Raw genomic sequence first — 12730 nt, forward strand, 5'->3', positions numbered from 1 at the left:
GATATTAAGGAGGGCACTTGTAATGAGCACTGGGTGTTATATGTAAGTGATAAATCACTGAATTCTACTCCTGAAACCAATATTGCACTGTATGTTAACTAACTAAATTTTAAATTTTAAAAAAAGGAGGAAAAAAGTATTCGTAGAATCTAGTCAGAATATCATTTGTTTTAGAGTTCTCTGCTGCTTTATTTAATATGTTTTTGTTTTGCTTTGTTTTAGGTGAAGCGTCTCCTGGAGCCGTTCCACAATATAAAGAAAGGATTCCTTCTGTCACTCATAGTCCGGAAATAATGGATACATCGGAACTACGGTCATTTTCCAAACCAGAAATAGCACTGACAGAAGCCCTGAGGCTTTTAGCTGATGAGGATTGGTAAGTTCACCATCCTTAACTTAAAACTGAACTGAGTTCCACAAGTGTCCTATAAATTTTTTTTTTAAACTTTGAAACATTTCCTATTAAAATAGTCTTAAAAATGATTATTATAGTTCTTAGTCCAAAGTTTTTTCAACTTCTCAATGTAACTGAACTCTGGTCCTAATAGCACTGTATTACCAGTTATATTATAACTTATGTACCATAAGGACAGTTTACCTTTATCATGGATTACGTAAATCTTTTGGTACTGGAATACAAATCTCACCATTTCTCCAAGTGTTTCTCTGTGAAATACATCATATAACAATCCTGGAAATAGATCCACGTTACTACCGCAGCTGCAGCAGCCACCCAGCCCCGCCCAGCTGGAGCATCTCCTGGGTGCTCTTGTCCCACCCATTTCCTTCCCTTCTTCTGCAGTATCTCTCTCTATCCCCATCTTCTGTGTCCTCAGTTTTGCTCTTCTACTAGATCATATGCCTCAACATTAAAATGTGCTGTATCTCCTATTTCTTAAAAATCCTCCGTAAACTACATATCTTTTTCACACTTCTTTTCTTCTTGTTGTTTAGCCAAGTCCTCTAAAAGGCTAACTCGTTGTCTTTAGTTTTCCACCTCATATTTTCTTCTCAATCTTTAACTGGCTCTCAACCCTCCCCATCATGACCATCACATCACTAAATCTATGAAAATGATCATCTTGCTAAATCTACACTGGTTATTTATTAGTGGTTATGTTTCTTAGCCTTTTAGCAACATTGGACACAATCGATACTCCTTTCTGATTTCACTGTGGAAAATTCAGTCTCTTGGTTCTTTTCTTGCTTTAGTTTGTTCTTATTTCTTCTGTTTGACTTCAGAAGTGAGGTATGCTCCAGAATTCACTCCATTGGCATTCTCTATCTACATTTATTCCACAGATCTAGGCTGGCAATCGTTTTCTGTAAAGGGCCAGATGGTAAATATGTTCAGCTTTGCAGGCCAGGTGTCTCTATCACAACTCCTCAACCTTGCTGTTATAGTGTAATAGCAGCCTTAGGTAGTATGAAAACAAATGGCTTTAGCTATGTCCCAATAAACTTTACTTATAAAAAAATCTGATGGGGCCAGATTTCGTCTGTGAGTCATAGTTTGCCAGCCTGTTTCCTAAATGATTACATTCACTATATAGCTTTGAATTCAGTCCATACTTTGATTCTCATGAATGTATGTCTGGATCCTAGATATCTTCTTGAGCTCTAAACTTATAATCCAACTGCCTACTTGACACTTTCACTTTGATGTCAATAGACATTTTAAAAGTTTTTTTTTTTAATGTTTATTTATTTTTGAGACAGAGAGAGACAGAGCATGAACGGGAGAGGGTCAGAGAGAGAGGGAGACACAGAATCCGAAGCAGGCTCCAGGCTCTGAGCTGTCAGCACAGAGCCCGACGTGGGGCTCGAACTCATAGACCATGAGATCGTGACCTGAGCTAAAGTCGGATGCTTAACCAACTGAGCCACCCAGGCACCCTGCCAATAGACATTTTAAATTTAACATATCCAATATAGAACTCTTGATTTCCACTTCTTGCCAAGATGGGTTAACAGGCATTAGATTTGCCTACACATCTGAAAGAACTAGAGAAATACAAAATAAATGAAACAGTGGTTTTTAAAATATTGTTCACCAGGTTGTGACAAATAGTGATCCCTGAGAGATGAGAAACGAACAAGGTGAGCTCTACAATTGCCCTGGCTTTCTTTCTACCGAGTTTCCAGGTCATAGCTCAATGAAAGGAAAACTGTAAATACCAGCAGAGATGGAAATGGAGCTATGAGTTTGGGGAGGCCAAGGTAACTAGAGTTTGCAAGGCAGAGTACCAGAGAAGATGGAGCTTCACAAAGAACTCCAGAGACTTTTAAAGGATTCTTCTCAAATATTTAGCTGAGTACTAGTCAGGACATACATGTAAGAAAATTACCTGAAGCCAGAACTAGGATGAAGTTACAGGGAACAATCCCTGAATACTTCTTGTTCCCACCAGCATGGTGGAAAACCTCATAATTCACAGGGCATTGAGTAGGAAACTCAGAAGAGTTTTGCTTCTTAGTGTGGTAAACTAAACTGTAGGCTAAAAACTAGTTTGCTCCTGCCTGACAAAGCATAAAAGCAAAGCCTAACAGGATCAGACTTTTCAAATAACCTAACTCCATTTCAGAACAAAGCTCAAAAATGATTTAGGAATATAAAAATATCTCAGGTAAAATGCATAATGCCTTACACCCAATAAAAAATTATCAGGCATGCAAAACAGCGGAGACATACAACCTACGATGAGAAGAAAAAACCAACAACAGAAACTAATCCAAAAATGATACGGATGATAGAATTAGTAGATAGGGACATTATAGCCATAGTTATAAATCTGTTCCGTGTGTTAAAGAAACTAGAGGAAAGACATGAACAGAGAATCAGTGAGCTGAAAGACAACTTGCAAAATCCCTTTGCCAAAAAACATAACATGATTGAGGGAAATAATATCCCTTCATACTCACACAGAAAGGGAGGGTATTATCAGGTGGTATACACCTAGGGGCAGGAATCATGGGTGCCAACCTAGAATTATGTATTTCACATTAGGAATAAAAAGAGTCATTTTATAATGATAATGGTAAAAAGGTTAATTCATCAAGCAATCCTGATTTTACTTATCAAACAACAGAGCTTCAGAATACATTAAGTAAAAACTGGTAGAACTGCAAGAAGAAATAAATCCACACTAATGGTTAGAACTTCAACAAACCTCTCTCATTGACAGAGCTAGAAGAAAGAAAATCCTCAAGTGACAATATGGAAGACTTGACATGATGGACCAACTTGACCTAGAATATTCCACCTAAAACAGCAGAATTTATATTCAAGTCCACAAGGAACATTTACCAAGAGAAAATAGTATTTGGGATCATAAAATAAGTAATTAAAAATTTTTTAATGTTTTTATTTATTTTTGAGAGAGAGAGACAGAGACAGAGTGCTAATACAGGAGGGACAGAAAGGGAGACAAAGAATCTGTCTCTAGGCTCTGAGCTGTCAACACAGAGCCCAACACAGGACTCAAACTTGTGAACTGTGGAATCATGACCTGAGTTGTAAGTCGGACACTCAACTGACTGAGCCAGCCAGATTTCCCTAAAATAAGTAATTTAAAAGGATTCAGATTATACAAATTTTGTTCTCTGACTACAGTGGAGTAGAGTTAAATTAGAAATTAGGAACAAATAACTAGAAAATCTCTAAGTGTTTTGAAACTAGCACACTTAGAAGCTTCCCATGGATCTAAGAAGCAATCAAAAGAGAAATTAGAAAGTATTTTGAATTTAATGAAATTAAGAATGAAACATCAAAAATTACGGGATACAGCTAAATTAGACGGAAATTTATAGCACCCTAACGCCTATGTTACGTAAGAAGAAAAGTTTTATGTCAATGACTTCGGCCTTCACCTTAAACTAGAAACAGAAGAGCAAAAGAAGCCCAAAATAAGTAAAGAAAAGAAATAATAAAAATAGCAGTAGAAGTTAAAAAAAAAAAAAAAAGAAAACAGGCGAGCATTAGAGGAAATCAGTGAAAACAAAAGCAGTTTCTTGGAGAAGATCAATTGATAAACTTGTAAGCAGATTGATCGAGCAAAAAAAGAGATAAAAAACAAATTACCAAATCAGGAATGAAGGAAGGAACATCACTACTGATCATGTAGCTCTTAAATAAATAATAAAGGAATATGATAAACAGCTTTATGCCCATTAATTTGATGACTTAGTGAAATGGACAAATTCCTTGAAAGACACAAACTACCAAAACTAACTAAAAAAAAAAAAAAAAAAAATAGCCAACCTGTATAATCCAATCTATTAAGGACATTGAAATTGGGCTTAAAGTTTTTCCACAAAGAAAACTCCAGGTTCAGATGGTTTTAATAGTGAATTACATCAAACATTTAAGGAAGAAATCAATTCTACACAAACTTCTTAGTAAACTGAAGAGGCTGGAGTACTTCCCATCTTATTCTTTGAGGCCAGATACCAAAACCATATAAAGATAAAACTACAGACTGACATAAAAAAATATCTCATGAACATAGATTTAAAAATCTTTAAAACAGAAGGTTCTTTTTTTAATTTTTTTTTAACATTTTATTTATTTTTGAGACAGAGAGAGAGCATGAACGGGGGAGGGGCAGAGAGAGAGGGAGACGCAGAATCGGAAGCAGGCTCCAGGCTCTGAGCCATCAGCCCAGAGCCCGACGTGGGGCTTGAACTCACGGACTGCAAGATCGTGACCTGAGCCGAAGTCGGACGTTTAACCGACTGAGCCACCCAGGCGCCCCTAAAATAGAAGTTTTTATTTACCTACCTCCTAATCCCAAATCTGCTTCAGTATTCACCATCTTAGTTAATAGCCCTGCCATGGACATTTAGTTGTTCATACCAAGTCAGTGTTGACTTTTTCTTGTGTCTTCACATTCCATCAGTTCTTTTACTTTCAGAACACATTTCAGCTACATTTATCTCTCATCTGGCTATAGTGGTATCATCACTGGTTTCCATGCCTCCATTATTGCTGAACTCACACAACAGCCAGAGTGATGCTGTTAAAACATAAATCAGACCCTGGGATTCCCTCACATAAAACCCTCCAATGGCCCTCTAGAACACTAGAAAAAAATTTTTTAACTGTTTTTTATAGCTTACAAAGTCCTTCATTATCTGTCTGTGGCCTCTTTGTAGCCTCATCCCCTACAGTGCTCTGCCTTACTTATCCACTCTAGCCATCTGGCTATTTCCTTAACACCCAGCTCATTTATACCTCAAGACCTTTGTACTTAATCTTTGAACACTCTTCCAAGTGGCTTCTCTCTCACTTCATGTGAGTATCAAATGTCACCTCCTCAGGAAAGCCTTCTGGCATGACTTTTACTAAAATAGTGTACTTTTCCCCATCCTCTTATATTGCTTCATTTTTAATATTGCTACCCAACCTTATGTTTCATTTTAACATTCTTCTTAGCAATTTGATTATGATGTTCCATATTGTGGGGTTTTTTTTTTTGTGCTATCCTGTTTGGGGTATGTTCTTACATTCGAGGGTTCATAGTTTTGATCAAATTTGGAAAAATTTTAGCCACTTTTTCTTAATTACTTTTTCTGCCTCCCTCTCTCTTGACTGTACTTTCTGTTATTTATGTGTATAGAAGAGTTGTTTCTGCATTTAAATTGTAATTGTAAACTGTTTTATCCTTTTGAAAAAATGATCATTTTGAACCGGAAAGCTATTAACAAATAGATCCATTTACTCTTGCCACCTTGGATTCTTAGGTGTTTTTCCTTTCTCTGAAGTTTCCATAACTCATTCAGGGAATTTAAATTTTTTAAAAAATGACCACCATCAATATTACCCAAGGAACTATTATAATATTTCTAAGGAAATTCATTTTGGCTCAAATTTTCAAACCTGCAAGATGAAAATCATCAAATTTGTATTGTTAACATCTAAATCCCACTTGAATCCCACCCTCTTGTTAGTACTGCCTACCCTTCATCTACCTCATTAAGCCAGATAATGAAAGAAAAATACAAATTATAGAACCATCTGTTGGTGGTTTTCTGCTTTTGGATTATATATTTGCCAGTGAGGTCATTGCTTCTCTCCTTCCGTTTTTGTTTTAGTGCTTCCCTCACCTTCTGTTCTCCAGAAAGAATATGGCATTCCTATCACTAGGGGGGAAATACTCCTTTTTATTTACAAAGCATGAACTTCGTTTGACTGTCAATGTTGATTTTGGGTCTTAAAAGATATTTTGAATCATTGAAGAGAGCTATTGGAACAAACAAAACTATGTATTTTTTATTTGAAATTCCTAAATGGTATGGGAGAATAAGCAAGGTCTCCTCTTTGGCAGTATTTCATGCACACAAGACAAGATATCTGAGATCCTGTTGTTTGAGCCCCATGTAGTAAGTGATTCTGTAATTTGTTTCTTTTTCCCATAGGGAGAAGAAAATTGAAGGACTGAATTTTCTTAGATGCTTAGCTGCTTTTCATTCTGAAGTATTGAACACAAAGTTGCATGAAACAAGTTTTGCAGTAGTTCAAGAGGTAAACTTAGTTTTCAGCCCAGTTAAGGGTTGTTTGGACGACAAAGAATAAATATGCCACATTTATTTGACTTTAAAAAATATTTCTGTACTAAGTGATATAAACAATAAACAGCTTGTATGTAGTTAAAAGTAGCTTATGTTTGGGTGGCTCAGCATTACAGCATGTGACTCTTGATCTTGGGTTTGTGAGTTTCAGCCCGTAAAATCTAAACGGTAGATTTTACTTAAAAAAAAAAAAAAAAAGTAGCTTATACCTTACTTCACAACTTTTTTTTTTAATTTTTTTTTTACTTCACAACTTTAAAAAAAATTGTTACATGTTAATTTTTAGGGTGTAAGATAATATGTATTAAAACAGGTTACTGTAATAGTAAATGTAAAACAGGTTACTGTAATAGTAAATGTGGTTTCAAAGTTATTATTACTGATTTTCTTTCAGAATATCAGCAAAATATACATTTTGGAAATTTTTTTTAGGTGAAAAATTTACGCTCTGGAGTTTCTCGTGCTGCTGTGGTCTGTTTAAGTGATCTTTTCACTTACCTGAAAAAGAGCATGGATCAAGAACTAGATGCTACAGTAAAAGTTTTGTTGCACAAGGCTGGAGAATCAAATACATTTATAAGAGAAGATGTTGACAAAGCCCTGAGAGCTATGGTCAGCAATGTAACTCCTGCACGTGCAGTTGTTGCTCTTATCAGTGGAGGACAAAGGTAATGTTCAAAATAATCAATGTGTCCTTAAACTAAAAAGTCAATTGTTTGTAGTCTGGGATATAGGGGAAAAAAGCAAACATCAGTATTATTTCAGTCAAAAAGTAAGTAATTCCCATATGATAAACATCAGATTAGGTGGAGAGCATATAAAGAATAATAATATTGGTATTATAGTAATTTTACTTACATTTATAGATACGGAACTAAATAAATGTCAGTGACTATGAGTTTGTTTTGTTTTTAACTTCTTTTTTTTTTGTTGTTGTTGTTGTTGTTTTTAACTTCTTAGGTGGAGTGTAACTAATGTAATTTGTCATTTTAGCATCCAAGGATGGTTGTTGAGGGTTAGAAGAGGTTTAATCATTTTTTTTTTTTCCCAACGTTTATTTATTTTTGGGACAGAGAGAGACAGAGCATGAACAGGGGAGGGGCAGAGAGAGAGGGAGACACAGAATCGGAAACAGGCTCCAGGCTCTGAGCCATCAGCCCAGAGCCCGACGCCGGGCTCGAACTCACGGACCGCGAGATCGTGACCTGGCTGAAGTTGGACGTTTAACCGACTGCGCCACCCAGGCGCCCCTAATCATTTAACTTTAAAGGTACATCTTTGGTAAATAGTTTATACATCCGATTTGTTTGGCCATGTTTTCCTGTAGCCATTTACACATTGCGGTAAGAAGATGTACAGCCCAGCACTTATCAGATGTAGTGGAATTTATGGAACCAGAGCGTATTTTATCTGGAACAAAGGATATGGCTGACCGCATATTACCAGCTGCTGCCAAGTTTGCTCAGGACAGTTCACAAGAAACCAGGTGAATAGCTGCTAATAATATTTGCTGAATCTGTTAGGAAAATGGCTTGAAAGTAGGCAGCAAAGGTTAAAAAAGAATAAACATTTTTCCTAAATTGACAAGTGGGGTCCACAGGGATTGGTGCTGGGGGATGGACTTATTTAACCAATTTGCAAATGATCTTGAGGGAGTGCACAGTGAATTCTCCAAATTTGCGGATGACATTACCTACTTCTGGGTAGTGAGATGCCATGTCACAGGGATGAACTGCATGAAAACGGCACAAGACTGGGCAGAAAAGTGGCAGAAGAACTTTATTTTGGGCAAGTGTAAGGTAATGCCTTTAGGGGAAGTGATATATTTTCCAAGCTGTTAGGTGAAATCATGGAAGTAGGTGCACATGAAAAATACAGGAAGCAAAATGGGTAACATATTATCTCCTGAAACATGATATAGCTGCACTTAGAAAATCCCATAAATTTCTGAACACTGTATTTGAAGAACAATTTTACAAAGGTTAAGAACAATCAAGAGAGAAATGACGAAATAATTAAGATGTGGATGGTACATTATCCGTGTTGGTAACTTTTTTTTTTTAAGTAAACTCTTTGCCCAAAGTGGGTCTTAAGGCCATGACCCCAGCATCAAGAGTCATATGGTCTACTGACTGAGCCAGCCAGGTGCCCCTAGATGTATTGGTGGCAGAAATTTTAGATGTAGTCAGGAGCCTAGGTTCAATTCCTAGCCCCAGTTACTGTTTGCCCTAAAGCAAATTACTTACTGTCTGTTAGGCTAGGTTTTCTTGTATGTAAAATTAGGAAGGTGGGAGTAGGTGGTTGATAATGTCCCATACAAAAGTCTAAAAATTTATGGCAGTTACATATGAAGATAGATTAAAAGTGGGGAGGGGGGATCCTGAGTTCATAGAGACTAAAGTAAAGAAGGGTATTAAAGTATTAACCTTTTTAAGACAAAGGTATCCTTGACTTTAGGTAACTGGAGTTAATCTTATGGAAATCATTATACCAGAAGCTAATATAGAAAGTCAATGTATTCATTTTCTATTGCTGTGTAACAAAGTGCCACAAACATAGTGGTTTAAGGCAACACAGACTTTTTTAGCTTACTGTTCTTTAGGTTAGAAGTCTTGCATGGCTCAACTGCTTTCTCTGCTTAGGGTCTCCCAAGACTGAAATCAAAGTAACGGTAAGGCTGAGATCTTATGTAGAGGCTCTGTAGAAGAATCTGCTTCCAAACTCCTTTTGGTGGTTAGCCAAATTTAGTTCCTTATAGTTTTAGGACTGAGGTCTCTATTTCTTTGCTGTTGTCAACCAGGGTCCTCTTTCAGCTCCTTAGGGCCACCCAAATTCCTTTTTATGCAGCCCCCTCCATCTTCAAGCCAAAAACAGTATGTTGAGTCCCCCTGTTGCTTAGAAGCTGTCTTACTTCCTCTTTTCTTACCAGCCATAGAAAGCTCTCTGCTTTTAAGGGCCTGTCTGATTAGATTAGGCCCACACAGAAAATCTCCATATCCTAGAGTTAACTATACCATATAATATAACATAATCCTGGAAGTTATATCTCATATTTATAAATTGTAGGGATTAGAGCAGGACGTCTTTGAGGAGCCATTTTAGAAGTTGTGTATACCAAAGTAAAGTTCAAAGCAATTTAGGAGGGTTCAGATCATAATAGACTAGTTAGGAACAAGAAAAAGATTCATAATGGTTGTTTTGTGTACATCTTTAAAAAAAAATTTTTTTTAAGGTTTATTTTTGAGAGAGAGAGAAAGACAGATGGAGCACAAGCAGGGGAGGGCAGAGAGAGGGGGAGACACAGAATCTGAAAGTAGGCTCCACGGTCTGAGCTGTCAGCACAGAGCCTGACGTGGGGCTCATACTGACCAGCTGTGAGATCATGACTTGGGTCAAAGTCGGATGCTTAACCGACTGAGCCACCCCAGCGCCCCTGTTTTGTGTACATCTTAACCTTTCCTTAAATGACATGGTAATTGTTTTAATCCATTTCATCATTTCTTGATTTCTTATTTGAAGTTTTAAAGTTATAAAATAGTTACACCTTTACATTTTTAATATTTCTCACATTTAGTGTCCCCATTGCTTGTTTACTTGATCGTTTTAGCCATTTTCCTATCATTAAGGGCTTGTGATGGACCTACAGTTTTTAATATTCTTGGCTAAAAGTTATAATCATCCTTGAAACTATAACTGATTAGGAACTACTTATCAGGGTGTAGACTTTATTCTGGTTCTGAGGAGAGAACGGTAGTTTTTATTTTCTGATACTACCTCTCTATAATTTCATTATAGTTGGAGTCTAGTTGATACAGATATTTCTGAAATCATTCTGTACCCTCTCCCTATCCCCCAAGCCTTGCCTTCTCTGCTTCTTCTAGTTCCTTATATTCCAATTTGTAGGGAAAAAAATAACTGTAATTAGCTTTAGGGCCACGCCTCCTTGAAGGATAGTAATATGGTATAATTAAAAGGTACTATAAGACCCCTCTATTCAAAAATATCTCCAGTATACACTTCTATATCTGCAGTTCTTCCATTAGAATGATATCTGGGCTTAAGGCTTTATCCTGAGAGAATTTTTTTTTTAATGAATAATTTTGAAATTTATATATCGTAAAAAATTTAGTTTGGAGAGCATTACACATTCATTAATATATCATCAATGATTTATCAACTAACTTTGGGTGTGTTTTAGGTAGCAGAGAATAGGTTTTGAAGAATTGGAACCCAGGTAAGTTTTGGCATGAAAAAAAAAAAAAGGTTCTGTATTTCCTACAGAACCTAGGGAAGGTTGACTTAGGTCAGAACATCTGACCAGCAGGGGAGCAGCAAAAGCTCACTGGGCAAGGAGCCCAGGATAAAGACAAACTTCTCCTAACTCACAGTTCTGCCAAATGCTGGCCTTGATATGGGCCCTAGGGTGTCTGAAAAATAGAATTCAAGCTTTTGGCTCTCCATCTGACATATAACTGAAAGAATTGAAGCTATAGTGTTTTTTAAAGGTGAGGGGCAGGAAAATGCTTTATTCCAGCTCAATTAATATAACTACATTTCAGTGGTTTATTTAAAATAGGGATGACAGTTTTGATGTTGGTAGATTTTTTTTCTGTTGAAAAAAATTGCATCTAAGGACAGAAACTGAGTTTGTTTAAGGTATATAACATTATTTACATATTTCTCAAATATCCATAGGTACTATGGTCGAAAGATGCTTTTCCTTTTGATGTGTCATCCAAACTTTGATAAAATGCTTGAAAAATATGTCCCATCTAAAGACTTGCCATATATTAAAGAATCTGTTAAAAGCTTACGGCAAAAGGTATGTGGAAAAAGTTTATTTTATAAACAGCTTTAAAAGCAAAGTACCAGGAAAAAAAAATAATAAAAAATAAATAAAAGCAAAGTACCAGGAAGCTAAAGGATACAAGTAATTACTTCAATTATTTCTCTGTTAACCATTCAGACTGTATCTATAGTAGCATTTCAACAACTGCAGTTGAAAAACTTGGAGTAGACATCCATAGTGTTGGTAAGTGTTTATTGAACAGAAGCTCGATACTTGATAGAACATAGTGTGGTTTACTGGAGTGACAAGACTTGGGTTTGAATCACAACTCTGAGAATTAGCGAACTATAATGTTAGGTACATCACTTCATTTCTTTAACCTGAAGTTTTATTTTTATAAGGTAAGAATAGTGATGTTCTTCATGCTTGATTCCTACTTTATTTACCTTGCATATTCCACTCTTAGAATTCCTATCACACTGCAGAACATTAATTGGGAGCTGCTTGAGGGGAAGCCCCATGTCTTATTTATCCTGGTAGATAATGGGGATTCGGACATGTCTGAAATGAGTGACTGAGGGAATATCACGTAAATTAAAATATGAAAAGTGTCTTATAAAAAAGTAATCCACTTACATATTATTTTTTACAAAAATATGTTAAATAATCTAGAATTATTCTGTGGTAATTTATGTTATTCTTTACTGATAATCTTCGGCAAAGGATTCCTTTACGTAAGGATAGTATTTCAAAGATGTATGATAATATACATTTTAGAGCATTTTCTTCTGCTCATTTAGCTTAATTCATACAGAAATAACTAAAGTAACCATGCAAAAAATTATCTTACCAGCGTGAGGCAGATTATATTTGTGAGTCATTTCAAGTACAAGTATTTTTAAATAGTTCTTATGTAAGTGTTTATTCTCACACTGGAATTCATTATTCTCACACATAGGAATTCATTATTTATGTAATGTGTTCATATTTTCTCTACAGATTTTAAGGCTTAAGAAGAATACTTATAAAACATAGCATATTAATTTTAAAAATGTTAAACAGTTTTACCCTGCCAGTGTCATTTCCTATTAATTTGGTTAATTTACTACTAATTAGAAGGTATTTTATGTATTGATACCTTTTGAAGCAGAAGCATAGCAGATTATTAAAATGCTTTCAATTACAAAGATCAATAATGGGTTCTCTGAAAATTGCATTGTATAAATTATTTCACTTTACTAGTTTTGAAATTTTTAGGGGCGTCTGGGTGGCTCAGTTGGTTAAGTGTCCAACTTCAGCTCAGGTCTTGATCTCCCGGTTCGTGGGTTCAAGCCCGTGTCAGGCTTTGTGCTGACAACTCAGAACCTGGAG

At 36.0% G+C, this 12730-nt stretch overlaps 1 protein-coding gene across 1 annotated transcript in view; it reads left to right on the forward strand.

The window, feature by feature from the left end:
• TOGARAM1 (TOG array regulator of axonemal microtubules 1) overlaps positions 1 to 12730 on the forward strand; it is a 76639-nt gene that overhangs the window by 46470 nt on the left and 17439 nt on the right. The window contains exons 12-16 of the mRNA XM_047862057.1: positions 223 to 376; positions 6418 to 6523; positions 7003 to 7238; positions 7898 to 8056; positions 11266 to 11392. Of these exons, the coding sequence (XP_047718013.1) occupies positions 223 to 376; positions 6418 to 6523; positions 7003 to 7238; positions 7898 to 8056; positions 11266 to 11392 (782 nt within the window). The remainder of the gene's footprint in view (positions 1 to 222; positions 377 to 6417; positions 6524 to 7002; positions 7239 to 7897; positions 8057 to 11265; positions 11393 to 12730) is intronic.

This window comes from Prionailurus viverrinus, chromosome B3 (genome assembly GCF_022837055.1).
Source record: "Prionailurus viverrinus isolate Anna chromosome B3, UM_Priviv_1.0, whole genome shotgun sequence".
NCBI lineage: Eukaryota > Metazoa > Chordata > Mammalia > Carnivora > Felidae > Prionailurus > Prionailurus viverrinus.